Raw genomic sequence first — 26,605 nt, forward strand, 5'->3', positions numbered from 1 at the left:
GGTAGTCGGCAGCTAACCTGAACTTCAAACGGTGCATCTCAAGTGGCTGAAATGTTCACGATAGTTTAGTTTAGAGTTACATAATGGAAACCGGCCCTTCGGCCCGATGAGTCCACACTGACCATCGATCACCTGTACGCTTGTTCAACCTCCTGCACCCTAGGGACAATTTACAGAAGACAATTAGTCTACAAACTTGTACGTCTTTGGAGTGTGGGAGGAAACCGGAGCAGCCGGAGAAATCCCACGCGGTCACGGGGAGAACGTATAAACTCCGTACAGACAGCACCCGCAGTTAGGATTGAAACTGGGTCTTTGGTGCTGGAAGGCAGCCAAAACATAGGTCCTTTGGCAGTTCGTGAATTAAAGCAGGTAGTTTATTTTGAAACTCCACATGATGGTTTCTACTATCTAAATAAACTTAAAAGTGTTTTAATATAATATGAAATCTGTGGAAAATAGCAATATAGAGCCACAGACCTGTACAGCACAGAAACAGGCCTTTTAGCCCAACTTGACACACTGACTGAAATGCCCCAGCAACTCTCGTCCCATCTGCTATCTTAGACCTTTCCTATCTATGTACGTGTTTTATAAATACTGAGCCCCAGTATATTACGCCAACCATGAGCCCCTTTGTAAAGAGGTGGAATATTCTGTTTTTGTTTCTTTCGGTTGGAGTACATGATATTTATTCACCTCCCCATCAGCCACAGTGTCCTTAGTGCCAATCTAACTAGGATCAGCTACTGCAGCAGAGAATGTAAACTGAATCAGAAACCTTGTCACCCTTTACTAATAGGTAACGTGTTTTAATTTCATGTACATCTTATTGCAGTCCTGATGCTGTCAGAAATTGCACCTTAAGGTATCTACACAGATTAGATTTTGAATATACGAGAATAATCATGAAGTTTGTTTGATGCTGTTCATGGAAACGCTTGAAGGGTGATCCTTCTTAGAATGGAAATATCTTGGTCAAAATTCACTACATATAAAAATTCTATAACATCTTGAGTTCTCTCTGAGTTTGTTTTTCTCCATACACTTGTGCATTGAGCAATATAACAGAGCACAAAGTGCTGAAGTAACTCAGCTGGTAAGGCAGCATCTTTAAAGAACATGTATGGCCATGTTTTGAATTGGGACCCTTCTTCAAGCTGATGGAATAGGAGGGGAGAAAACTGGAAGAGATAAAAGGAGACATAAACTTGTCACATAAATAAGGAAGTTGAGTGAAATGTGACATCTAGGTTTATTTGGCAGAAACAAGGTACAGTACTGCAGATAAGGACATAAAGTGCTGGAGTAACTCAGCAGGTTTAGGCAGCATCTCTGGAGAACATGGATAGGTGATGTTCGGGACCCTTCTCGGACTGATTGTAGGGGGGAGGGAAGAAAGCTGGAAGCTTTGGTTCCCCCCGCCATGTGGTTTAATTTTACTGATTATATACTCCTATGCAACATCAGTAAATGAATCCTTGTTGACGGCTTTGCCATATGTAATGATCCACAGCTTTTGGTATATTGTGGGAGATGATCCTGTTGTAATTTGTCCTGCTCGGATGTCTGTTTTGCAGGGATGTCAGTGGTCAGTGCTGCACTATGGAACATCAAGTGGAGACCGTGATTCAGTATGAAACACCTCTGCTGCCCAGTGAGTGACTGGAACCCCAGCAGACCTAGTGGAGTGTCTGATGAGACCGAGGGGGGTGGGAGAGGAGGAGGAGGGGTGGGAGAGTGGAGGGAGGAGGGGTAGGGGGGAGGAGGGGGGAGGGGGAGGAGGAGGAGGAGGAGGAGGGGAGGATGGGGGGTGGGAGGAGGAGGAGGAGGAGGAGAGGGAGGAGGAGGAGGAGGAGGATGATGATGTGGGGGGTGGGAGGAGGGGAAGGGGGAGGGGAGTAACCAGAACATTTTCAAGAGGTTTGCATTTGCTACCTATTTTGAGCATATAAACCTCCTTGGGGACAATGCTTATTTTGAACATTGCCTGGAGTGAGGGGAACTGTTTCCTGCCTGTTGCATTAGTTATTTTATACTGCTGTAATGTTATTGTAATAATTCAAATGTTTAAAGTATAGTTAATAACTTTATTAAGGTAGTTACAAGTGATACAGTTACAAGTGTCTGTATATATAAAAGTAAGGACATAAAGTGCTGGAGTAACTCAGTGGGTCAGTTCTGGAGAAAATTGATAGGCGACGTTTTGGGTCTGGAACCTTTTTCAGACCCATCATTTTTATTCTATATCTGCACGCCCTTGTTTACATGAAGAGTTAGTTTCTAACTATGACCCTGTTTTAATCCCTGTTTTGAAAACTCTGTAGGATATTCCAGCAGACATGTTTAGTGGTGTGTCCTTGAGGAGAAGGAGGGGGGTGTCCCGATCGGGAGGAAAGGAGGGGGAGGGGGAGGAGAGGGGGGGGGGATAGGAGGGGAAGAGGAGGAGGAGGAGGATGTGGGGGTGGGAAGGGGGGGAGGGGGGGGAGGGGAGTAACCAGAACATTTTCAAGAGGTTTGCATTTGCCACCTTTTTTGAGCATATGGGGACATATGGGGACCTTGGGGACAATGCTTATTTTGAACATTGCCTGGAGTGAGGGGAACTGTTTCCTGCCTGTTGCATTAGTTATTTTATACTGCTGTAATGTTACTGTAATAATTCAAATGTTTAAGGTACAGTTAATAACTTTATTAAGGTAACTTACAAGTGATACAGTTACAAGTGTCTGTATATATAAAGTAAGGACATAAAGTGCTGGAGTAACTCAGTGGGTCAGTTCTGGAGAAAATTGATAGGCGACGTTTTGGGTCTGGAACCTTTTTCAGACCCATCATTTTTATTCTATATCTGCACGCCCTTGTTTACATGAAGAGTTAGTTTCTAACTTTGACCCTGTTTTAATCTTCCGGAAGAAGAGTCCCGATCGAAACTCTGTAGGATATGCATAGCCAATGTTTAGGGTCTTGACCCGTCCTCAGACTGATTGAGGTGGGCGGGGGGGAACGCTGGAAACACGGGGGGGGAAGGGGCAAAGCCCGACAAGTGATAGGTGGATACAGCTGCAGTAGGAATCACCGAGGGGGAGCAGTGAGGGAGGGTCTTATAGAAGTCCCGTAGGAGTGAGGAGAACTTCAAAGTGGCGTTTCTATATGTTTTGTTGAGAGGTGTGGCAGGAATGGGAGGGGTGAAATTAGTGGCTGAAATGGAAAATCTGCAGCGGAAATTATTTATTTCTGTCTCTCTCCATCTGTGCCCCTGCCTTACAGCTGAAGATTTTTGACTCTCATCTTGATCTCGAAACAGGAGTTATATGTAAGGAAGCTCGCAATTCTAACATTTAATGAGTGATCCTGTGGTGAGGTTTACTGATTTTATTTTTCGAATAATAAAGATGCTACAAATTATTTAGTATAAATGGGTCTCCTGAATGATATATTAATGTATTCTGAAATGACCAATTGCACCCAGTATCCATTAAGCTGGAAAGAGTGCAGAGATGATTAAGAAGGATGTTGCCAGGACTCAAGGGCCTGAGCTACAGGGAGAGATTTGGCAGGCTAGGAGTTTATTCCATGGAGCGCAGGAGGATGAGGTGTATTATAGAGGTGTATAAAATCATGAGGGGAATGAATAGGGTCCTAGAGTAGGGGAATCAAGAACGAGGACATAGGTTTAAGGTGAGAGGGGAAAGATTTAATAGGAACCAGAGGGGCAACCTTTTCACCCAGAGGGTGGGTGGTATATTGAACGAACTGCCAGAGGAGGTAGTTGAGGCAGGTAGTATAACAACAATTTTACTTCGGAGTCACATGAGTGACTACGTGAAGAACCCGCCAGGACGCATGCGTGTCATATCGCTTCACGTATTGCGAAACGACAGGCGGGGTGGAGCGTTCCCCCGCAGCGGTAAATTGGAAACCGCGGCCGACAGGCAAGTGAATTACTCTGCGGTTGTTTTTTGTTTCCCGCGCTGTTTTTCACAGGGGGAAACTGGACAAAAATAGAGTCCACAAGGGCTGCGTCTAAAGCTGGCTGGGGAGGACCACGGAGTTGCGGGCAGCCAGCAGCAGCTGAAGGCACCAGCATCACCGTTAGTGGGATCAGCTGTGCCGGACTTAGCACCCGCGCCGGCCAGATCAACACCACGGCCGGGCGGGAAGACTACACAGATCAGAGCCGTTGACTCTGACAAGTTGAAACGGCAAGCGAGGGGAGCATTCCCCTGCAGTGGCAAGTTTTTAAAACCAAACCGACAGGTAACGGAATTACTGCGGTCATGCTTTGTTTCCCGTGTCTGTTTCTTACAGGGGGAAAATATGGACAAGAGTCCACAAGGGCTGCACTGGCTGGGGAAACCGCGGAGTTGCGGGCAGCCAGCAGCAGCTAAAGGCACCAGCATCACCGTGAGTCGGATCAGCTGTGCCCGACTTGGCTGACAAGTCGAACTGCAAAGAAATGCCGCGTGGACCAGCGTTACTGGGGCCAAATGGAGCGGCTTATGGAGCACATGCTCCAATGTGACAGACTCTGGGAGATGGAGTCTAGTCACAATGGGTATATAATACACCCATGGCAGCACCTTATCAGGGCTGCACAGTGCATCTCCTGTACTGGGAGCCAATTCTGGGCTGGCTCTGAAGAGGGGTTTTGCTGAAGGAAGAAATCAGTGTGCAGGCCTGCAAGAACAAGGAAACCTCCTGGAAAAGGAGTCCAAGTTTGTACATCTAAAAACAACTACAGGAACATGGCTGTAATAGACACTACTGCCAAATATTTGGCACCGGAAAATGGGTATCCCTCAAAAATTTCCCACGGTGAACAGTTACATCTGAAAACACATTGGAACGGGAGTCAGAAGGCAGGATGTTTAGCTAAGACGCTGTGGCATTATTCTGCAATACGGAGTATGAGATTAATAGTCTCAGGAGAACGGCCTCCGCCCAGCTTTAAACCCTAAGTTTGCAGAGCTGTGCAGACCTGGAGGGATTAAACCATCAATATTACTACTTGGGGGTAACCTGTCAAAACAGGTAAAAGAGCTCAATAAGGAGGCCATTACCTCATAAAGGCGGCAACAGGCAGGATCTCCTACACACGACAACAGCACCTCCACGCACCCACCAGCAGGAAGACACACATAAGCTGGTGAAAGCTCAAAGGCCGGGCTACAGGACAGAGGTCTTTTAGGCCTGGCCCAGACCGGCCTTCGTGGAAGACGTGCAACCCCAAATCCCAAATCCAAAACCCGACGCCACAACCTCTACGGCGACTGCAAGGAAGAAAACAAACTTTCCACTGGTCACCATGGAGGTAGGGGGGTCTGGTCTCTTCCAAAAAACAGGAAGTGTAAATAACACAAATTGGTGTGTAGATTACATTTTCTTGGGAGGCATGGAGTGCAATAACTACTAACACTTATTTTCTACCTAGTATTCAGGGATATACAATTGAATTTGTGCACAAAATTTCCCGGTTCAGCATGTACCGAACTGAACGTTCGTGCCTTCAAGATAAGAAAAACTGGAAGCGCATGCTGAACTGGAGAGGCTAGATGCTAGGGAATCATGGGGAAATCCCAACACCACTCTTTGGAATTCGTGTCAATGTCTTTACGACAAACAAAAATATGTGGTTACCAATCATTCAGGTCTGACAAACCTGAATACATTGTGCAGTAAATTCATTCTCAATTGGAAACCTTTGTTACTGCCAAACAATTGATTCCATAGGCTACTTTATGGATTGCATCCATTAAAAGATGCTTACTATTCGGTGCCTATGCGGAAGGATTATAGACGTTATTAATTCTAAGCTAACACCTTCCACCACTAAGGACTACTTGGGGTTCACCTTTGACTTAGTCTACATGTGGGTAAATTATCAAAGGAAGGTACAGACTTAACTGAGGCCAACAACCTCATTGACATCAGTAAACCACCTATTCGACTGGTAGCAAGGGTAATTCACAATTCTGTGGCCTTTCCAGCCACACTGTTTGACCTTTGTATTACCAATAATTACAAGGACAAAGGTATAAGCACTTAAAACCAATACTGGTCATGTGTATAGACCAATGAGGCTACCAATCTAAGCAATCACGGAATTACAATGATAGGGGAAAAATTGGGCATTGTTCAAACCCTATCATTGTCAGCAACCATTGAGTGGTGCTACAAACTGATGCCAGTGTTCATGGTTGGCGTGTTACTAACCCCATCTCTAGTTGTGGATATAGATGGGATGCACAAGAAGCATCATTGCTTTAGATACATGTCATAAACTACTTGGAAATGTTGGGTGCGTTCTATGGACTAAAATCATACTGTTCAGAAATGCATCCCCTGCATGTTAGACCACAGATTGATAACACCACCATGGTGACATATACTAACTACATGGGTGGAATCAAATCGATATCATGTGATAATCCGGCTAACACAATTTGGCAATGGTGTATTCAGAAAAACATTTGAATATCAGCTAGTTACCTACCAGGTAACCTCAAATTCAGTGGCAGACACCAGGTCACGCAAATTCAATGACAAACATCGAATGGATGTTGGACCGCAAAGTGTTTGCTGATATTGTAGCATGATATGAAACACCAGAGATTGATCTATTTGCATCTCGGCTTAATCACCAGTTGCCTATCTGTGTTTCTTGGGAATCAAACTGGGGCATCAGCGATGGCTGCCTTCTCACTGCATTGAAATTGTTCTTTCTATGCATTCCCTCCTTTCTGCCTCATCAGTCGGGTATTACGCAAAATACAACTAAACATGGCTCTCCGTTCCGAAATAACCAGATTGTTGGTTCATCCCGTAACGGGCGGGAAAATCATCCCTACCATAATAGGACAAATGTGTTCGTCAGCAGAATCTTAAGTAACCATTTCCGGACCTGGGACTAACGAACTGAACAATGAACATATTACAGTGGCTCACAGGCAGTCCACGAATAAACTATATCGGGTCCACATCAGGAAGTGGGAAATATTGTTCTAGGAACAACATCACTACTGTACGACGAACATAACTTCTGTTCTGAAATTCCTGGCTAGCCTCCACTATGATGAAGGGCTCAGTTTAGTGCCACAAACTGCGCCAGAAGTGCCTTTCCCGTATTCTGGGGCAAGGATCAGAGCGTCATTCTGTCGGGTCTCACGCCCTGGTGACTAAACTCATGAGGGGAATTTTTAATATTATCCCCAAGGACTAGTATTCCCATATATGGTATATGAGTATAGTCCAACATTACTGAGGAATTGGTCACCAGCTACAGCTCTGTCCCTGCATAGACTTGCACATAACATGGTCATGCTTATGGCATTGGTCTCAGCACATAGAATTCAGTCTTTACATAAATCAAGGCTGGATAGTAACACCTCTTCTACGAGTAAAATAACTTTTTACATCCACGAATGAGTTTAACAGAACAGACCGGGATCGTCAGGCCTCATATAGAGTTCAGTGCATACCCAATAGATGATTGCCTATGCATTATGAGACATTTGTTCTTATACATAGAGAACTCTAAACAGCACAGAGACAATGAGATGTGACATTGCAGAATCTAAATTAGATCTGTATCATGATTACCCCATAAGGGGCTATAATTGTTGTTAATAGTTCATCATGGAATTTCAATGTCAGATTCATGTTTGAATACGTTAACACTATTTCCTCCCTTAGTCAATTAAGGCAGTTGTGAGGCATGGACTCGTTTCCCACGGCATGAAATCACAGAGCTTTGAAATCTTCACGTAGTCACTCACGTGACTCCGAAGTAAAATAGTAAGATTAAACGAGAACTTACCAGTTTGAAGTTTGATCTTTATTTTATGAGGAGTAACGTTGAGGGATTACGTGCCCTCCGCTCCCACCCTCGATCATAAAAAAGTTCAACTGGTATCCTTTTTTCTCTAATCTTACTATGTTCAGGTCATTACTGTTACCTGTGATTTCACACCGCTGCTTTGAAGAATGACACACATGCGTCCTGGCGGGTTCTTCACGTAATCCCTCAACGTTACTCCTCATAAAATAACGATCAAACTTCAAACTGGTAAGTTCTCGTTTAATCTTACTATTAAAATCCATTTGAACCACCAGGTTTAAGAAATACTTTTTCCCAGCAACCATCAGATTCCTGAGCCACCCTCGGAATGCTAACCACACTCTGATCTCGGAACTGAACCAGTATAGACTTTGGTCACTTTTGTGTACTTTGGCTTTTGCTCTATCATGGTCCAGTTTACTTAGAGTAACTGTCAATGTGGAGTTTGCACGTTCTCCCTGAAAGCAAGTGGGTTTCCTCCAGGTGCTCCGGTTTCCTCCCACATCCTAAATGCATGCATATTGTAGGTTAATTGTCCCTCTAGTATGTAGGGAGTAGATGATAAAGTTGGATAACATAGAACTAGTGTGAACAGGTGATCGATGGTTGGCATGGACTCGATGGGCCGAAGGACCTGTTTCCATGCTGTATCTTTTAATCAATTTCAATACTGGAATTTTGAGCAAACCTTAAAGTGCTGGAGGATCTCAGTGGGTCAGGCAGCATCTATGAATGGAATGGACAGACAATGTTTTGGGTCAGAACCCTTCTTCAGACTGAAACATTGCTTGGCCATTCCCTTGACACAAGCTGCCGGCCCTGCCGAGTTCCTGCAGAACTTTGTGTCCGGCTCAATGTTGAAGTAAAGTTGCATCTAATAAAGAAAATAAACTTTAATGGGTTGGGCAACATCTCTGGAGAACATGGATAGGTGATGTTTCAAGTCTAAAGAAAAGTCCCGACCTGAAACGTCACCTATCCATGATCTCCAGAGATGCTGCCTGACCCGCTGAGTTACTCCAGCACTTTAGGTCCTTTTGTGTAAACTAGCATCTGCAGTTCCTTGTTTCTAGAAATAAAGGTTCATGTTGTCTGGACAATATCTAAAGCATGTTTGTAGGATACTGTTTGCAGGTTACCACAAGCTGGTTTTGATGTACTGCCGTGCACGTACATGAAACGTTCTAGTGTTTGCCAGTGTTGTGTGTCCATGGGAGTTAAGCCCTTTAATTGTTTGGATTCTTTGTTGACTCTAGGCCATTGCTACGACCGTGACACCACTGCTCCTATCAGCTTCTACATCACATCACTCGAGGAGCTCAATCGCTGGCATCCCGCTTTGCACGACCATCAGTTCAACAGAGCGGTTATCTCCTTAGCTCCACGCCAGCCTCCTCTACAGTGTAATCGGCCAAGGACACTAGTCTGTCACGACATGGCTGGAGGATACTTGAACGATAGGTGCGTCTTCAAAACTAGCACGTCCACGTGATGTCCTAGAGAGGAGACAACCTCGGTGAAAGTAAAACACTGAGTGTGATTCTCTTTTACAGCACCGTCTCTCCTTTACACAATTTTGTTATCTTGGGACTGTGTTAGGTTTAGTGTAGAGATACAGTGTGGGAACAGGCCCTTCGGCCCACCGAGTCCGTGCCGACCAGCGATCATCCATACACTTGTTCTATCCTACACACTAGCGACGGTTTACATGGAATTGGGAAGAATGTGGGAGGAAACCAGAGCACCCGGAGGAAACCCATGTACAAGATCCATGAGGGGCATGGATAAAGTGAATGCCCAGTCTTTTTCCCCAGGGTAGAGGATTCTTAAACTAGAGGGTGTAGGGTTAAGGTGAGAAGGGAAGGATTTGAGAGGGACCTCAGGGGCAACATTGTCACTCAGAGGGTAGTCCATAAAGCCAAAGGTCTAAAGAAAGGTCCCGACCCAAAATCTAGTCTGTTCATTCCTTCCACAAGTACTGCCTGATCCGCTGAGTACCTTCAGCTGTGTGTGTGTGTGTGTGTGTGTGTGTGTGTGTGTGTGTGTGTGTGTGTGTGTGTGTGTGTGTGCGCGCGTGCGTGTGTGGTGGCATCGTATTGTGTTTTTACTCTGTGTCTTCCTGACAGATTTGCCACTAACCTACTGCTTTGGTTTCAGGTATATACAAGGAACATGTGATGAGAACCCTTTTGTCTTTTACCACTGGTCGTACATCGACATCTTTGTGTACTTCAGCCATCGAATGGTGACTATCCCACCTTCCTGCTGGACCAATGCTGCACACAAACATGGAGTCCCCATCCTCGGTAAACAGCAGCTCCTTTACAACAAAACTCCCGCCTTGTACCACCCTGGTTTCTCAATATGCTGATGCGTGGAAGGCAAAAGCAAAACGACTTGCGTATGTATATGTGACGTGCAGACACCTTGCATTGTACACAGGAGGGAGTGGAAAACTTTATTGTCACGTGTGACAAGGCACAGTGAAATGTTTTGCAAGCATACCTGAGGCATGTAAATAGCGGCCACTAATGGCGCTGACAAAGTTATATAGGCCAGCTCCTTCTTTGTTCTCCCCCCCTCCCCCACGCCGTGTTCCCATTATCCGTTGTTCTTCCCTCATGGCGGTTCCTCATCGCCGTTTCCTCCATTGTTCTTAAGGGGTTGGACAGGCTAGATGCAGGAAGATTGTTCCCGATGTTGTGGAAGTCCAGAACAAGGGGTCACAGTTTAAGGATAAAGGGGAAATCTTTTAGGACCGAGATGAGAAAAAAATTCTCACACAGAGAGTGGTGAATCTGTGGAATTCTCTGCCACAGAAGGTAGTTGAGGCCAGTTCATTGGCTATATTTAAGAGGGAGTTAGATGTGGCCCTTGTGGCTAAAGGGATCAGGGGGTATGGAGAGAAGGCAGGTACAGGATACTGAGTTGGATGATCAGCCGTGATCATATTGAATGGGGGTACAGGCTCGAAGGGCTGAATGGCCTCCTCCTGCACCTATTTTCTATTTTCTATGTTACTATGTTCTGCCCACCCCCTCACGGCGGTTCCCCCATGTTCTCAATCACTGCCGACTGCGTGTCGACCCGCGAGGCTTCGCCACCGCCAAGGCCCCATCGCCGCGAGGCTCCGCTGCTGCCGCCGAGGCTCCACCTCGGGCTGCGCTCTTGAAAAGCAGCGTGTAATTGAAAACGTGTAAATGAAACATATATGCCACCATGCTGCCAGGTATAAATTTGAGCACATTATTCCAAAAATATATGCTTGTAAATCAAGCATTGGTATTAAAGTTTAGAAGGACGAGGGGGAAACCTCATTGAAACCTACTGAATAGTGAACGGCCTGGATAGAGAGGATGTTTCCGCTAGTGGGAGAGTCTAGGACAAGATGCATAGCCTTTGAATAGAAGGTCGTACTTTTAGAAAGGGGAAAGGAGGAAGAATCTCTTTAGTCAGAGGGTGGTGAATCTGCGGAATTCATTGCCACAGACAGCTGTGGAGGCTAAATCAATGAATATTTTTAAGATCATAAGTGATAGGAGTGTTAAGCCATTCGGCCCATCAAGTCTACTCTGCCATTCAATCATGGCTGATCTATCTCTCCCTCCTAACCCCATTCTCCTGCCTGCTCCCCATAACCTCTGACACCGAAAACTAATCAAAGGCAGAGGCGGAGATTGACAGATTCTTGATTAGTAAAGGGTGCCAGGGGTTATGGGAAGAAGGCAGGAGAATGGGGTTGAGTGGGAAAGATAGATCAGCCATGATTGAATGGCGGAGTAGACTTGATGGACTGAATGGCCTTATTATACACATAGAAACATAGAAAATAGGTGCAGGAGGAGGCCATTCGGCCCATCGAGCCAGCACCGCCATTCATTGTGATCATGGCTGATCATCCTGTATCAATAACCCGTGCCTGCCTACTCCCCATATCCCTTGACTCCACTAGCCCCTAGTGCTCTATCAGCGGTATTGTGCTCATATAACTTATGAACACACTTCAAGATTCAGAGACATTTCCTTCCCAACTGTTATCAAGCAACTGATCCATTCCTTTCACCAATAGAGAGCGGTCTTGAGCTCCCATTTACCCCATTGGAGACGCTTGGACGATCATTAATCGGACTTTACTGGACTTTAACTTCCACTAAACATTATTCCCTTTATCCTGTATCTGGCTGGATTGTAATCATGAAAAGTCTTTCGCTGACTGGATAGCGTGCAACAAAAAACCTTTTGCTGTACCTCGGTACAAGTGACAATAAACTAAACAACACTACAATGAGCTGGTGCCTCCAGTCCTTGAGTGTCGCCCGTGCGCTAACCAAGGAGTTCTGGGGAGAGTGGTTGAGAGGAACTATTTTTACCTTTTGACTTTTAACTCGTTTTAATTGCTGCCTCCAAGGATTAGATCCCAATCTTTGAATCATTTCCAGTGCTAACATTGAGATGGAACTTTGCATTTATTTCCAGCTCACTGCAAATATCAGTGAATAGTTCCAGTTATGTGTAATTGGATTTATTTTGTGCGGTCTTCAGTTTGATTAATAACTTTACATAGAGCATTAACCGTCCACTCACTATTACCTTCTCCACAGCCAACAATGGACCATTGTGAGCACCTTTTCTTGATCAGCGTTGCTGGCTTTAATTTGTCCTTTTCATACCTTTAATTTAATTTCCCTCTCCCCTGACTTTCAGTCTGACGAAGGGTCTTGACCCAAAATATCACCTCATCCTATTCCCCATGGAAAATTATCTTAATAGGTGAAAGACTTTGATCCTTGTGGTACCTGTGATTTGGTTTCAGGAACTTTCATCACAGAATGGAAGGAAGGGGCTGCAGTCTGTGAGACTTTCTTGAAAAACAAGGAGTCATTCTGTGCCTTGGCGGACAAGCTGGTGACGATAGCCCAGTGGTTTCGGTTTGATGGATGGTTGATCAACATTGAAAACAAGTTGAGTGTGAGTAACACGATTTAGGATTCATTGACTGTGGTTCATTTGGTAAAGATTGCTGGCCTCCTCTCTAATGAGGGGAGAGAATAATAATTCTTCCAGCGATTTCAAGATTCCCTTCTTCTTTAAGATTTTCGAGAGTAGAACTGCAGATGCTGGTTAATACACAAAAGGCACCACTGTGGTGCAGCGGTAGAGTTGCTGCCTTACTGTGCCAGAGACCCAAGTTCGATCCTGACTATGGGTGCTGTTTGTATGGAGTTTGTATGTTCTCCCTGTGACCTTGTGGGTTTTCTTCAGGTGCTCCGGTTTCTTGCCATACTCCAACGATATGCAGTTTTGTAGGTTTATTGACTTTGATAAATTGTCCTTAATGTGCTGGATAGAAGTAGTGTAAGGACTGTTTCCACACTGTATCTCTAAATCTAAATTAAATAAATGCTGCAGTAACTCCAGTCTGAAGAATGGTCTCGACTCAAATTGTCATTTATCCATGTTCTCCAGAGAAGCTGCCGAACCTGCTGAGTTACTCCAGCACTGTGTCCATTTTTGTTTATTCATTAGGATTTTCTCTGGGTAACCTCGCAAAATGCATTGCTGTTGCTCAATCGCACAAGGCTTTTTTAGTTTAAAGATGCAGCATGTAAATGGGCCCTTTGGCCCATTGAGTCCACGCCAACCATTCACCCATTCACTCATAGTTTTATGTTATCCCAATATTGCACCCACTCCTTCCAGGCTAGGGACAATTTACAGAGGCCAATTAGCCTACAAAGGTTAAGATTCTTTTGTTATGTTTGAGTGGAGAAAAACAAAATATGGTTAATGCAGTCCCATCTATTGGACAGTGAAGGATCAAGCATCAAGAGTGTTTAATTGTCAAATGGAACAAGATGCAGGCAGGTAGAGGGAGGTGATGGTGACAAAAAAGCTGGAAAGATCAAGCATCTCAAGAGTGTTTAATTTCTCAAATGGAACAAGAAAAGGAGGAGGCAGCCCGAAGGCTGGGGGATGGGAGGAGACAGCAGGGGGCTGAGGAGGGGGAGGAGACAGCAAGGACTAACAAAATTGGGAGAATTCGATGTTCATGCCCCCGGGATGCAGACTCCCCAAACGGAATATGAGGTGCTGTTCCTCCAATTTCCGGTGCTGCTCGCTGTGGCCATGGAGGAGACCCAGGCAGGAGGTGTAACTTGGTGAGCTTGCGAGCCACCGGGATAGCTCGGTTATTGCTAGCGGAGGTGTTCGGCGAAACGATATTATATAGAGGGAGGTGATATCAATGTAGATCACTTAAAGCAGGTCTCTCCCAAGATAGTGCACAGAGATACAAAATAACAATGGATTGCAAGATAAGGGGGTAATCTCTACAAAATATAACAATAGCTTGGTCAGAGAGGTCATATTTAAGAAAGTTCCAAATGGAGAAAAAAAGTTTGGAGTGAATTTCAGAATGCAAAATCAAGACAAATGAAGGGATTGGGACAATGTGAGGAAGAGGAATTTCTAACAGGCTCGAGTTTAATGAAGAGGGAGGGAGTGAAGAAGAGTTTTGCAAGAAGTTTGGGAGAGTTTGCAAGAAGGCGATGATGGAAGGTGAATAACTCGACATCGGAGCCGCTGCGAGATCGAGGTGATTGTGCTTTTGAGGAGCTGCAGCACATATGGGCCTTGGAGAAGTGCGGAGTATTCCCAGAGTGAGTGAGAAAGAGCTAATCTTTGGCTGCTGTTCCGAGCTTTGCCTTCCGGTGCTAGTTAGTGCAGATTTGCAGGCAGATTGAGTGCAAGCTGCCTGCCCAGTTTCACAGCCAAGAAATTATGTGGAGATGTTATATGGTGGGGTTTGAAAAAGATCTTGACTCGTAAATATTCCAGTTAACAGTTTAACTATAAATGTCAGTTTATTGTCAACAGATAGGATGTTTGTATTTCATCACGAGCTGCTGTTCACTTGGAGAATTTCATGCTCAGGAGCTGATGATGCCTCGTTGAGCAGTTAATTTGTTTCTTGTTGTGTTCCAGCCTGTAGTACTCTGAATATCTTCCAGAATATTTTAACTCGCTCTCTCCGAACATTAGTATAACTGTTGGGTGCAGGGTGGAGCAGCGGGTAGAGCTGCTCCCTCACAGCGCCAGAGACCCGGGTTCGATCCTGACCTCGGGTGCTCTGGTGTGGAGTTTGCATGTTCTCCCCGTGACCGCATGGGATTCCTCCGGTTGCTCCCGTTTCCTGCCACGTCACAAAGACGTGCGGCTTTGTCGGTTAATTGGTTCTTTGTAAATTGCCCCTGGTGTGTCGGGAGTGGATGGGAAAGTGGGATAACATGGAACTAGTGTGAGCAGGCGATCGATGGTTGGCGCGGACTGGGTGGGCCGAAGACCCTGTTTCCACATTGTATCTCCAAACTAAAGGAACCTAAACTATTAGATCTTGCGTTGGCAATCGAAAGACTTCTGCTGTAGAGCAGATTTTTAAGAGGCAGTCGGTTTTATTGAAGGAATGTTTATGGCACCATTAGTTCGGGGGGAATTGGTACTTTCATTTATAGCCAGCAGTTTAATTTTCAAAATACATTGTACTCTGGGAAGCTGACAGGAGGTATATTTTAAAGAAGTTAAACTGTTAGTCGTAGTGTGAGCCCCGGCTGTTACTGCAGCTGCTGAGTTCTGTGATTTGGGTTTTGCTGCTCAGTTTCACTACTGCTTTCAGTAGTCTGCTAGCGGGCGGCACAGTGACGCAGCGGGTAGAGCTGCTGCCTCACAGCGGCAGAGACCCCGGTTCGATCCTGACCTCGGGTGCTGTTTGTGTTTGGAGTTTACACCTTCTCCCTGTGACTGCGTGGGTTTCCTCCTGGTGCTCTGGTTTCCTTCCCACATCCCAAAGATGTGCGGGATTGTAGGTTAATTGGCCCTTTGTAAATTTCCCCTAGTGTGTAGGGAGCAGATGGGAAAGTGGGATAACATGGAACTAGTGTGAGCAGGCGATCGATGGTTGGTGTGGACTTTGTTGGCTGAAGGGCCTGTTTCCATGCGGTATTTTTTTTTAGTTTAGTTTAGTTTAGTGATGCAACATATGAGAACATGTCATTCGGCCTCCGAATCAAAAGACCACGATGCTATCAGTCAGAGACCAAAGTCAAATGATTTTGTCTTAATAATAATTAATTGAAGGAAGTTTCTGTTCATTTTGTACCAGGATCAGATAAACTATCTGGGATGTGGAGCTGGGACGGGCGAAGAGAGGCATGAGTGAAACATACCTAAGCACTGTTATTGATTGAAAGATACAGCATGGAAACAGGCCCTTTGGCCCACTGTGTCCGCGCCAACCATTCACACTAGTTCTATGTAATCCCACTTTTGCATCTACTCCTGAGAAGCATCGACAGAAGCCAATTAGCCGACAAATCCACATGTCTTTGGGACAGAGGGAATGGACAGGCAACATTTCAGGCCAGGACCCATCTTGAGTCCTTTACTGTGTTTATTTAGCATTAGCTGGAACATTAATTGCTATCCTTATTGAGTTGTGCCCAAGATTACCATTACATTACGATGTGGTCATGAACTTTAACTCACCATTTAATTTTAAGGGATTAAAATTTAATTTTAAATTGAATAAAACCCTCAGTAAATAAGAAATTGAATTTCTTGAAAAGATGAAATCCCCCAAGTCTGAATATAGTGGAAAAATGGATTGAGTTAGTTCATCCATGATACTATTGAATGTTTGACTCCCTTGTGATGTTTCCTTTTGTGGAGTGTGCTGTTTCAAAGAGTAAATTGCATTCTGTCAAGATTCAAGATTCAAGATTCAATTTATTTGTCATTGTCTGTGATGGTAATGCAGATCCTCATTTGCTTATTGATATGTTCAAAAGAGGAGTAGAATAAGACCATTTAGCCCATTGGGTCTGCTTTGACATTCAATCGTGGCTGATCTATCTTTCCCTCTCAACCCCATTCTCCTGCCTTCTCCCCATAACCTTTGTCACCCGTACTAATCAAGAACCTACTTGTGTTTTGACTTCACTTCCTACTTTTGTGTCTGTGTCTGTGTCTGTGTGTGTGTCTGTGTGTGTGTGTGTAACAGACAAATAATTAGTTGCTCCCTTGCTTGGAGCTCTTGCTTCTGAAACTTTGATTTCTCCAAATTAATAGTCTCCAGGCGAATCATGATTTGAATTGTTTTATAGCATTAACAGTTTTTGTTGGAGTGAATTGCATATCCCTGAGTCCATGAATGGAATTCCTTCGCTTGCTGTGCGGTGACTGGTATTATTATAATGGGGTCCTAATAAAATAAAAATACTGATTAAATGGATATCAAACGGAGTATCCAATCACACTGACAGTCATAACCGCTATGAGTGGAGTCCTTGCACAGAGGGATACGGCAAACCCAATTACATTTTAACAACCAGAGTTTTGTTTTAATAACTATGTCACAGAGCCCTCAGCATGTATTATTTACCAGCCATGTGGTGTATTACAAAAGTCTCAATGCCCTTGTTTAATAGGGGGCCCACTTGAATAGTCTGAAGAAGGGTCTCGACCCGAGACAGCACCTGTTTTGATTTTGTTTGGTTTATTTTATCATTGTCATGCGTACCGAGTGGGTCAGGCAGCATCTCTGGATCTTGCACTAAACATTATTCCCTTTAACCTAATCTGTACTCTGTGAATGGCTTGATTGTAATCATGTCTTTCTGCAGACTGGGTAGCAGGCAACAAAAAAGCTTTTCACTGTACCTCATGTGACCATGATAAACTAAACTAAACTAGGTGACTTCTCGGGTTACTCCAGTACTTTGTGTCCTTTTGCCCACATGAATAGCTCGGCATCTTTCCATGGACTATTTGTGTCTAAATACGTATCCATCTGGAGGGAGTAAAAGCCTTTAGGGGCTGCCCACTGCCGCGACCTAATTGGCGAGTTTAGAAGAGTTTAGGAGAGTTTGAAAAAGTGTCATGTTGAAGACCTCCTTCGACCTCCTTCGACTTATGTTGAAGACTATCTACGACTACCTTTGATTACCTTTGACAACCCTCAATTACCTACGATTAACGTGCCGACCTACTACGACCTACTTCGACTAAACCTACGAGTAAAAAAAATATTGATTTTTTTTTCCATGGCGACCTTTTTTTTAACTTGTGGGCATGTTGAAAAATACGCCGCGACCTAGCTGAGGCCTCGAGTACACGGGGACTACTCTCGAGCATGAAGGAGAGTTACAAACACCTCCTAGGACCTCGTGTCGACCATGCTGCGAGTATGAGTCGGGGGGCAAACTCTTTTAAACTCGGCAATTAGGTTGCCGTAGTAGGACAGCCCCTTTAGACAATGTAGTTGTTATTCAAAAACATAGTAGTCCTGGGCAGCATGACTCTGGGAAATAACTAGACTCTTTCTCAATACTGAGCCTGCACACTTGTGAGGTTCTTGGTTCCAGATTAAATTGTATGTTTGTTTAAAGTTATGGCCCAATTGAAAACCTGTCTGTAAAGGGCGTGTCCCACCAGCATGCGATTGCATGCGTCTAGTGCGACCAAACGTGGTCGCTTGAGGCGTACGGCTGAATGGGGCCGGTCCCACTTTGAACCGCGGAGGCGTATAGAGTTGTGCGGGGCTGGTCCCGACATCATACTCACCAATCAGCTGGGCAGGAGGCGGGCCGACTGAATCTGGACGTCACACGGAGTCGGGCTGTGATGTCATCACGCAACGGCACGCCGGGCGGTGACGTCATTGCGCAACACCACGCGCTAGGCGCATGCCGTCACGACGCAGCGTACGACGTCAAGACGCTGCTTATGCCCTCAATGCGCCCGTGGGCCGACAGGCCGTTGGCGCGCGGAATGTTCGGACAGTGCAGGATTTTTGGAGCCCCGCTTGATGTCGGGACCAGCCCCGCATAACTCCATACGCCTCCGTGGTTTGAAGTGGGACCGGCCCCGCGAGGCCGTATGCCTCAAGCGACCACGCATGCTGGTGGGACAGGCCCTTAACTCTCTGGAGTGAATGTCATGTGTGCAGTTAACATTCGTAATGTTACACAAAACACAAAGCACAGGAGTAACTCAGCGGGTCAGGCAACATCTCGGGCAGATATAGATAGGCAACATTTTATGTTGAGACCCTTCAGACTGACTATAGAGGTGGGGGGGGGGGTCGAGGGCGGGGGGTAAGAGAGAAAGTTGGAAGCAGGACAAAGCCTGGCAAGTGATATGTGTAAGAAGGAACTGCAGATGCTGGTTTAAACCGAAGATAGACTCAAAAAGCTGGAGTAACTCAGCAGGGACAGGCAGCATCTCTGGAGAGAAGGAATGAGTGACGTTTCAGGTCGAGTCTGAACAAGGGTCTCGACCCGAAATGCCACCCATTCCTTCCCTACAGAGATGCTGCCTGTCCCGCTGAGTCAGGGGCGGAAAACCCGGGGGGGCCAGAGGGGACACGCCCCCCCCCCCCCATGTTTTGAGAGGTGGGGGACATCCCCCCCCCCCCAAGTTTTTGTGATGCCGATTTAAAAATCTCCGCTTTTAGCGCTGGATTGAACCTCCGAAGCCTCGCGCGTGTGTGTGAGTGTGCGCATGCACGCGTGGCCGCCAAAAAATGATGTCCCCCGTCCCCTCCATGTTTTGATAGTGAGTTCCGCTCTTGCGCTGAGTTACTCCAGTTTTTGGTGTCTATCCTGGTAAGTGATGGATGGAGACAAGTGAGAGGGAGGGAGGTTGATAGGCAGATAGTTGGACAAAGGCAAGAGATGAAAAGACAAGACGTGTGAGATAAGGAGGCATGAAGTGTGAAACCAGAGGACGAAATCTAGGACGGGGATGGGGAAGGGGGGAAAAGGAGAGGAGGCAGGATGGCTGGAGATATGGAGGAGTAGGAGGCAGGATGGCTGGAGGGGGGGATGTGTATTGTTTCTGTGTAAAAATTGGAAAATCCAGACGGGTTCATACCGGGGGCTAAAGCAGAATATACATAATGTGATAACTGTTTTGACGGACATTTGGGTAGAGTGCTTCAACTAAAGGGAGATGTTGGAAAATTTGGATCAGTGTTCGGGATTGACCGTTAGGATGTAATTGCTACCCATAGATAGGGTAGACAATCATATGACATGGTAATGTTATAAACAGTTTTGACGCGCACCATGCTTGGCCATTAATTTGCCTTCAAGTCTACAGGAGAGAGGAGAGTCAAGGTCATAGATTTGGGACCCCTGGAGGTCAAACGAAATTTTAGCCATACATGGAACCAGTAATTACGGGAGTAAACATCCAGGAGGCCAGACTTGATGAACTCTCCCCCCCCCGATGAGAGTCATTGTCAATTATGAGAGGCATAGATAGGGTAGGGTCTTGGTGTTAGAGCCAATCAGAACCTATGGCCGTTCCAGCCGCGCGCGGGGCAATGGTGTTAGCCCCGCTCCAGGAGCTCTTCAAGATGGAAAGTATAGAACAGCGCAGGGAGCCGGCCCGGGGGTTCCGGCGCGCAGACCCACAGTAGCAGCCTCCGACTCAGCAGCAGCAGCGGCATCGGCAGCAGCAGCAGCAGCAGCAGCAGCGCTCCTCCACCGCTCCACCCGCTCCGGTCTCGGCCAGCTCCGCGACGGCAACGGTGAGTCGGCACCAGAGTCCCCGGCTTCTTCCCGTTGGAGGCCGCTCCTCGTTGCGTATCACTCCTTTTCCTGCCTGTCTCTAAGTCCTTTAAACACCACTACCATATCAGACTCCACCACCTTTGTTGTACATTTGAGGCACCCGCCATCTTCTGTCTTCAACTAATGATACTTGCATGTTGCAGTGTTAATATCCTTTGTTTTGTATCTATCCCAGGCCACTGCGGTTAAGAATGTGCCTGAGTTTCTCAGCTATCTACGTGCCAGCATGCAGCAAGCTGTTCCTCAGAGCCTAGTTATCTGGTATGATAGTGTGTTGGAGACTGGTGAACTGGAATGGCAGAATGAGCTGAATGAATTGAACAAGTAAGTGCCTGTTATGGGAATCATCTGTATCTTGTTGCCTGCTGTTGGAGTAGTATCAATGCATCACTATCGCACTTGTGTCCCAATCATTCAATTCCCTCTGTGAAAAATCACCTCTCAACAAGATCAACTTTGAAGATAGACACAAAATGCTGGAGTAACTCAGCGGGACAGGCAGCATCTCTGGAGAGAAGGAAGGCATGATGATTCAGTCTGAAGAAGTGTCCCGACCCGAAACGTCACTCCTTCCTTCTCTCCAGAGATGCTGCCTGTCCCACTGAGCGACTCCAGCATTTTGCGTTTGTCTTTGGTTTAAGTTCCTTTAAGTTCCTGCACAAGATCAACTTTGATTCTGACCATCAGTTCATTAAATGCTGATAGAGGCATAGAATCACACAGCATGGAAACAGGCCCTTCGGCCCAATTTGCCCATGCTAACTAAGATGTCCCTTCTAAGCTAGTCCCGTTTAACTGTGTTTGGCCCACATCTCTCTAAACCCTTCCTATCCATGTACCTGTCCAAGTGTCTATCAAATGTTGTTATTGTACCTGCCTCAACCACTTCCATTTTGTTTGTCCCATTTACCCACCAACCTCTGAGTGGAAAAAGTTGCGCCTCAGGTTCCTATTAAATCTTTCCCCTCTCTCCTTAAACCTATGTCCTGTGGTTCTTGATTCCCCTACTCTGGGTTAGATTCTTTGTCCATTTACCCTATCTATTCCCCTCATGATTTAGTACACCTCTATATGATCACCCCTCAGCCTCCTGCACTCCAAGGGATAAAGCCCTAGCCTACACAACCTCTCCTTGATGCTCTTGAGTCTTAGCAATATCATCTTCCTTCCTATATCCTTCCTATAGCAGGGTGACCAAAATTGAACAATACGCTAAATATGGCCTCACCAGTGTCTGGCACAACTGCGACATCACACCCCGATTTATGTGCTCAAATGCGTGACTGATGAAGGCCAATGTGTCAAAAGCCTTCTTCACCACCCTGTCAACCTTGTGTCATTAACTGTGATCTACTGCTCAATCTCTCAGCGATTCCAAATTGCACTAAAGTCACAAGAGACTGCAGACACTGGAATGGGGTTTCAAAGTGGATTACATTTTAATAAATGTACACAATTCAGTGAGAAACGCAAGCTAGTTGATCTGATATGAAGTCTTATTGCCAGACATTTTAAACCAGTGTTTTATTCCCGGTAGAGTTTTCTTTGATTCCTGTGACGGTATTTACCTGAACTACAACTGGACGGAGGAGCACCTGGAGCGGACGTTCGACCTGTTGATGGGACGCCAGGCAGATGTCTATGTTGGGGTAGATGTGTTTGGCCGTGGAGATGTGGTTGGAGGAATGTTCGAAACCAATCGGGTAATGTGTGATTTAGAGTGCAGGCCCACCACCGATCTTGCTGGCAACTGGTGGTCCGCCCTTTCTTTGAATCGGGGAAACCCGCCCCCAGAAGTCCCCCCATAAATGTGGCAAGTGGGCTGGGTGAGGCAGCTGAACTCAACCTCATTGGGATCTCAGCGCTGCTCGGCGGTTTGAATTTGCCTTCCTTCAGCCCGGCCAGAGCCGGCAGATTGGTTCCCATAGTCGACTTCCAAAGCCGACTCTGCGGGCTGGTATCTCAGCCACTCCCCCCTCTCCAAGGTCGTGAGCTCTGTTGATCTGGCAAAATGGATAATCCAGAAAGGCTCTGCTACTGAAGGTGCCAGAAAATCGTTGTTGGTTCTATATTATTCCAATATACGCTAGATAATTTTCACTCGTTATATTTGTACATTTGCAATGAGTTTGCCATATAAATAAGAAAAAAAATGACACTGGCCTTTTTTTTAATATTCCAAGCTGCTTATTTCAATAGAACATTCTGCAAGACTGAGACACGGATACCTGTGTTTAAGAAGGAACTGCAGATGCTGGAAAATCGAACGGACACCTGTCTTTTTTTTGTTCAAAACACAAGGTGCTGGTGTAATTCAGCAGGTCAAACCGCATCTGTGGAGGGAATGGACAGACAATATTTCGGGTTAGCTCACCGACTGAAGAAGGATCCCGACCCAAAGTATCATCTGTCCATACCCTTCACAGATGCTGCCTGACCCGCTGAGTTCCTCCAGCACTTTGTGTTTTGTTCAGGATTGCAGCATCTGCAGTTCCTCGTGTCTCTCTGTTTTTCTGTTTTGCAGCCTGGTTACATGATTTTATTGGAGCTGAAGTAATTGGCAATTTCATTGCAGAAGTCTTAGCATTGATCTTCAAGGCTGTATTTTATTGCAGACGTTTCTAAGACTTATCTAATTGGAACAATAAACAAGAGAGAATGTAGACACAACGTGTAGGGAAGAACTGCAGATGCAGGTTTAAATCAAAGATAGACACAAAATGCTGGAGTATCTCAGCAGGACAGGCAGCATCTCTGGAGAGAAGGAATGGGTGACATTTCGGGTTGAGACTGAAGGAGGAGTCTGAAGAAGGGTCTTGATCTGAAACGTCACCCATTCCTTCGCTCCAGAGATGTTGCCTGTCCAGCTGAGATACTCCAGCATTTTGTGTCTATCTTTGAACGTAGACACAATTCAGATGTAGGTGCTGGTTTACAAAAGGGCCCCGACTTGAAACGTCGCCTCTCCGTCCTCCAGAGATGCTGCTTGACCCGCTGAGTTACTCCAGCACCGTCAAGCCGAACCATTTAAGTTTGATTTGGAAAAGACATTTGAACAATTATGTGGATAGGACGGGTGTAGGGCAATGGGCCAAATGCAGGTAAATGGGACTAGCTCAAACGCATCAACTTGGTCAACATAGACAAGGTGGGCTGAAGGGCCTATTTCCGTGCTGTGCAGCTCTAAGTGTGTTGTCAATAAATGGTGACGTGTCCTTGAAGTTTTAATATTTGCATCAAAATATAAATGTAATTAGATGCATTACGGAATCATGAGTCTTGTCCTGAGGTGGTTTCTTATAGTTGTTGGCTGTGTCCAATTGGATTGGTGGAGATGAGCTTTGCTTCAGGAAGAACCATGCCAGTGTTTTTGCTGCCCTCTGCTGTTGTGGCCAAGTATTCCAGCTTTCTGCAATCCTTGCTCTCAACACAATTCACAGCAGGGTCCTCTGTAACTGCCTTTAATGATGGTAATAAGCTATTGCTGGACATTAATAACGTTTTTCAAATTGGAGGGAAAGGTTTGAAAATAAAAGTTTGTCTTTGCAGCAGTTATTTTATAGCTAAATTGTGTAAAGTCTATGTTCTGTCATGCCCAAAGTATCCGTTTAGTTTAGAACACAAAGTGCTGGACTAACTTAGTGGGTCAGGCAGCATCTCTGGAGGACATGGTTAGGTGATGTTTTGGGCCGGGACGAGTGGAAGAGAGGAGGGGAAGGTCAAAGCCTGGCAGCTAATGGGTGGATACAGGTGAAGGGCGGGTTACGATAGGCCAGAGATGAAAAGACAGAAGTGAGACAAAAGAATTGAGGAGGAAGAAATGGAGGTGGAGAGGGTAGAAAGAAATATGAGCCCAGGTGGGGCACGGGGGGGAGGGGGGGGAGGGGGGGGGGCAGAGGAAAGGCTTGGGGGAAGAAGGGAGAGCGGGAAGGTGTTGTCGTTTTATGGGGAAGCGAAGTACCAGGTACAATAACCTCTCAGCTTTTTTCATTTGCGATATTTTCAACTTCAGAGTGAAGTATTTTTGTGATGATTTGCGTTGTGTTCCAGTCCTTCGAGCTGATCAGGAAGTACAACTTGTCGGGAGCTTTGTTCGGTCCTGGCTGGGTGTATGAGGCTCTGGATAAGGAGAGCTTCCATCAAAACCAACACAAGTAAGTTGCAAAGCATTTCTGAACTCATAAATAAATGATTTGTTATGCCATATTTGTAGACGATAAGCTGCATTAAAGTCGGCGCTAATGGTATTTGCTTCCAGACAGAAGATCTTGGTGTCCATGTGCAACATAAGGATAAAGTAGCTAGGATCATCTGTAGCTGTGAGGCTTGGGTTATGAGACATGTGTACGGCAGTGATTGAAGCTTTGCTGGCATCTGAAGCTGACCACGCTAATTATCCTGAAAGAGTTGATCTGTTTCATTGTCAGATGTATTGACAATGGAACAATGACATTCTTGCTTGCTGCAGCTTTACAGGCCTGTAAACACAATAACACACAAATAAATATACCATAATCAATGGTACAAAAATGAATAATCAGTAACACAAGGTAACCAGGCGATTATAATCCAAAACCAATGTCCGTAGTGTGACTGACACAAGGTCCCGAGAAGGTCATAGTTGCTGAGGTAGTGGCTAGTGTTGTGCTGTGCTTAAGAGTCTAATAGTTACTGGGCAGGACTTTCATATGAAGAAAGACTGGATAGACTCGGCATGTACTCGCTAGAATTTAGAAGATTGAGGGGGGATCTTATAGAAACTTACAAAATTCTTAAGGGGTTGGACAGGCTAGATGCAGGAAGATTGTTCCCGATGTTGGGGGAGTCCAGAACAAGGGGTCACAGTTTAAGGATAAGGGGGAAGTCTTTTAGGACCGAGATGAGAAAACCATTTTTCACGCAGAGAGTGGTGAATCTGTGGAATTCTCTGCCACAGAATGTAGTTGAGGCCAGTTCATTGGCTATATTTAAGAGGGAGTTAGATGTGGCCCTTGTGGCTAAAGGGATCGTGGGGTATGGAGAGAAGGCAGGTGCGGGATACTGAGTTGGATGATCAGCCATGATCATATTGAATGGCGGTGCAGGCTCGAAGGGCCGAATGGCCTACTCCTGCACCTATTTTCTATGTTTCTAAGAAGCAGCTCTTGAACTTGGAGGTCATGGACATCATGAAAGAAGACCCTTATCCTTAATTGGACTTTACTTTGCGCTATACATTGTTCCCTTTATCCTGTATCTCTGCACTAGACGGCTTGATTGTAACCATGTATAGTCTTACTGCTGACTGGATGGCACCCATCAGGATAGCAAGCAAAAAATACTTGTTATAATACCTTGGTACAGGTGACAATAAATTAAACTCAAACTAAAAAACATTTCTTAGATTAGAATGAGGGGCAAATTAAAAGGGCTGTTGGTCTCCCATCCATGAACCTTTCAGCTTCTTTAGACTTTAGAGATACAAAGCAGAAACGGGTCCTTTGGCCCACCAAGTCCGCGGTGACCAGCGATCACCCGGTACACTAACACTATCCCACACACTAGGGACAATCTTATAATTTTACTGAAGCCAATTAAACTGTACGTCTGGAATGTGGGAGGAAACGGGAGAAAACACACCGGGAGAACATAAAAGCTCCGTGCAGACAACGCCAGTGGTCAGGATCGAACCAGGGTCTCTGGCACTGTGTAGCTCTACCGACCACTCTCTCCATCCTTTAAAAAGCATCTTTAAACTTATTTGATCGGTGCGGTGTTTTTTTTATGATCTGGGAAACAAACGGTGAATTTTATTGCGTTAAAAATGCCGTATGAATGTAACTTGTCAAGCATCAACTGAATTGATCATTTATTTTATTGTTCATTGGCATCCGTTGTCTCCCTCTCTAGGTTCTGGAGTTTGTTGGCTGAATATTTGGCCGTTCACCGTATCTGCACGCTGCCCCTTGTCACGTCGTTCTGTCAAGGCTTTGGGAAGAACGTTTACTGGAATGGAAAGGTAGTGTTTGAATGAACCACTCAATGATGCAGATTTACCTCTCCTCTCCCACGTCCTGAATCCATCGGTGGGGAGAGGGCGGGAAGAGGAGTTGTTACAAAGACTGATAATTTGCGTTGACTATGTGTAGTTTTA

At 45.5% G+C, this 26,605-nt stretch overlaps 1 protein-coding gene across 1 annotated transcript in view; it reads left to right on the forward strand.

The window, feature by feature from the left end:
• The first annotated feature begins 1,580 nt into the window (after positions 1–1,580).
• engase (endo-beta-N-acetylglucosaminidase) overlaps positions 1,581–26,605 on the forward strand; it is a 48,069-nt gene continuing 23,044 nt past the window's right edge. The window contains exons 1-8 of the mRNA XM_055654187.1: positions 1,581–1,657; positions 9,097–9,301; positions 9,998–10,146; positions 12,654–12,808; positions 20,648–20,796; positions 22,010–22,175; positions 24,523–24,626; positions 26,362–26,470. Of these exons, the coding sequence (XP_055510162.1) occupies positions 1,606–1,657; positions 9,097–9,301; positions 9,998–10,146; positions 12,654–12,808; positions 20,648–20,796; positions 22,010–22,175; positions 24,523–24,626; positions 26,362–26,470 (1,089 nt within the window). The 5' untranslated portion in view covers positions 1,581–1,605. The remainder of the gene's footprint in view (positions 1,658–9,096; positions 9,302–9,997; positions 10,147–12,653; positions 12,809–20,647; positions 20,797–22,009; positions 22,176–24,522; positions 24,627–26,361; positions 26,471–26,605) is intronic.

This window comes from Leucoraja erinacea, chromosome 23, assembly GCF_028641065.1.
Source record: "Leucoraja erinacea ecotype New England chromosome 23, Leri_hhj_1, whole genome shotgun sequence".
NCBI lineage: Eukaryota > Metazoa > Chordata > Chondrichthyes > Rajiformes > Rajidae > Leucoraja > Leucoraja erinaceus.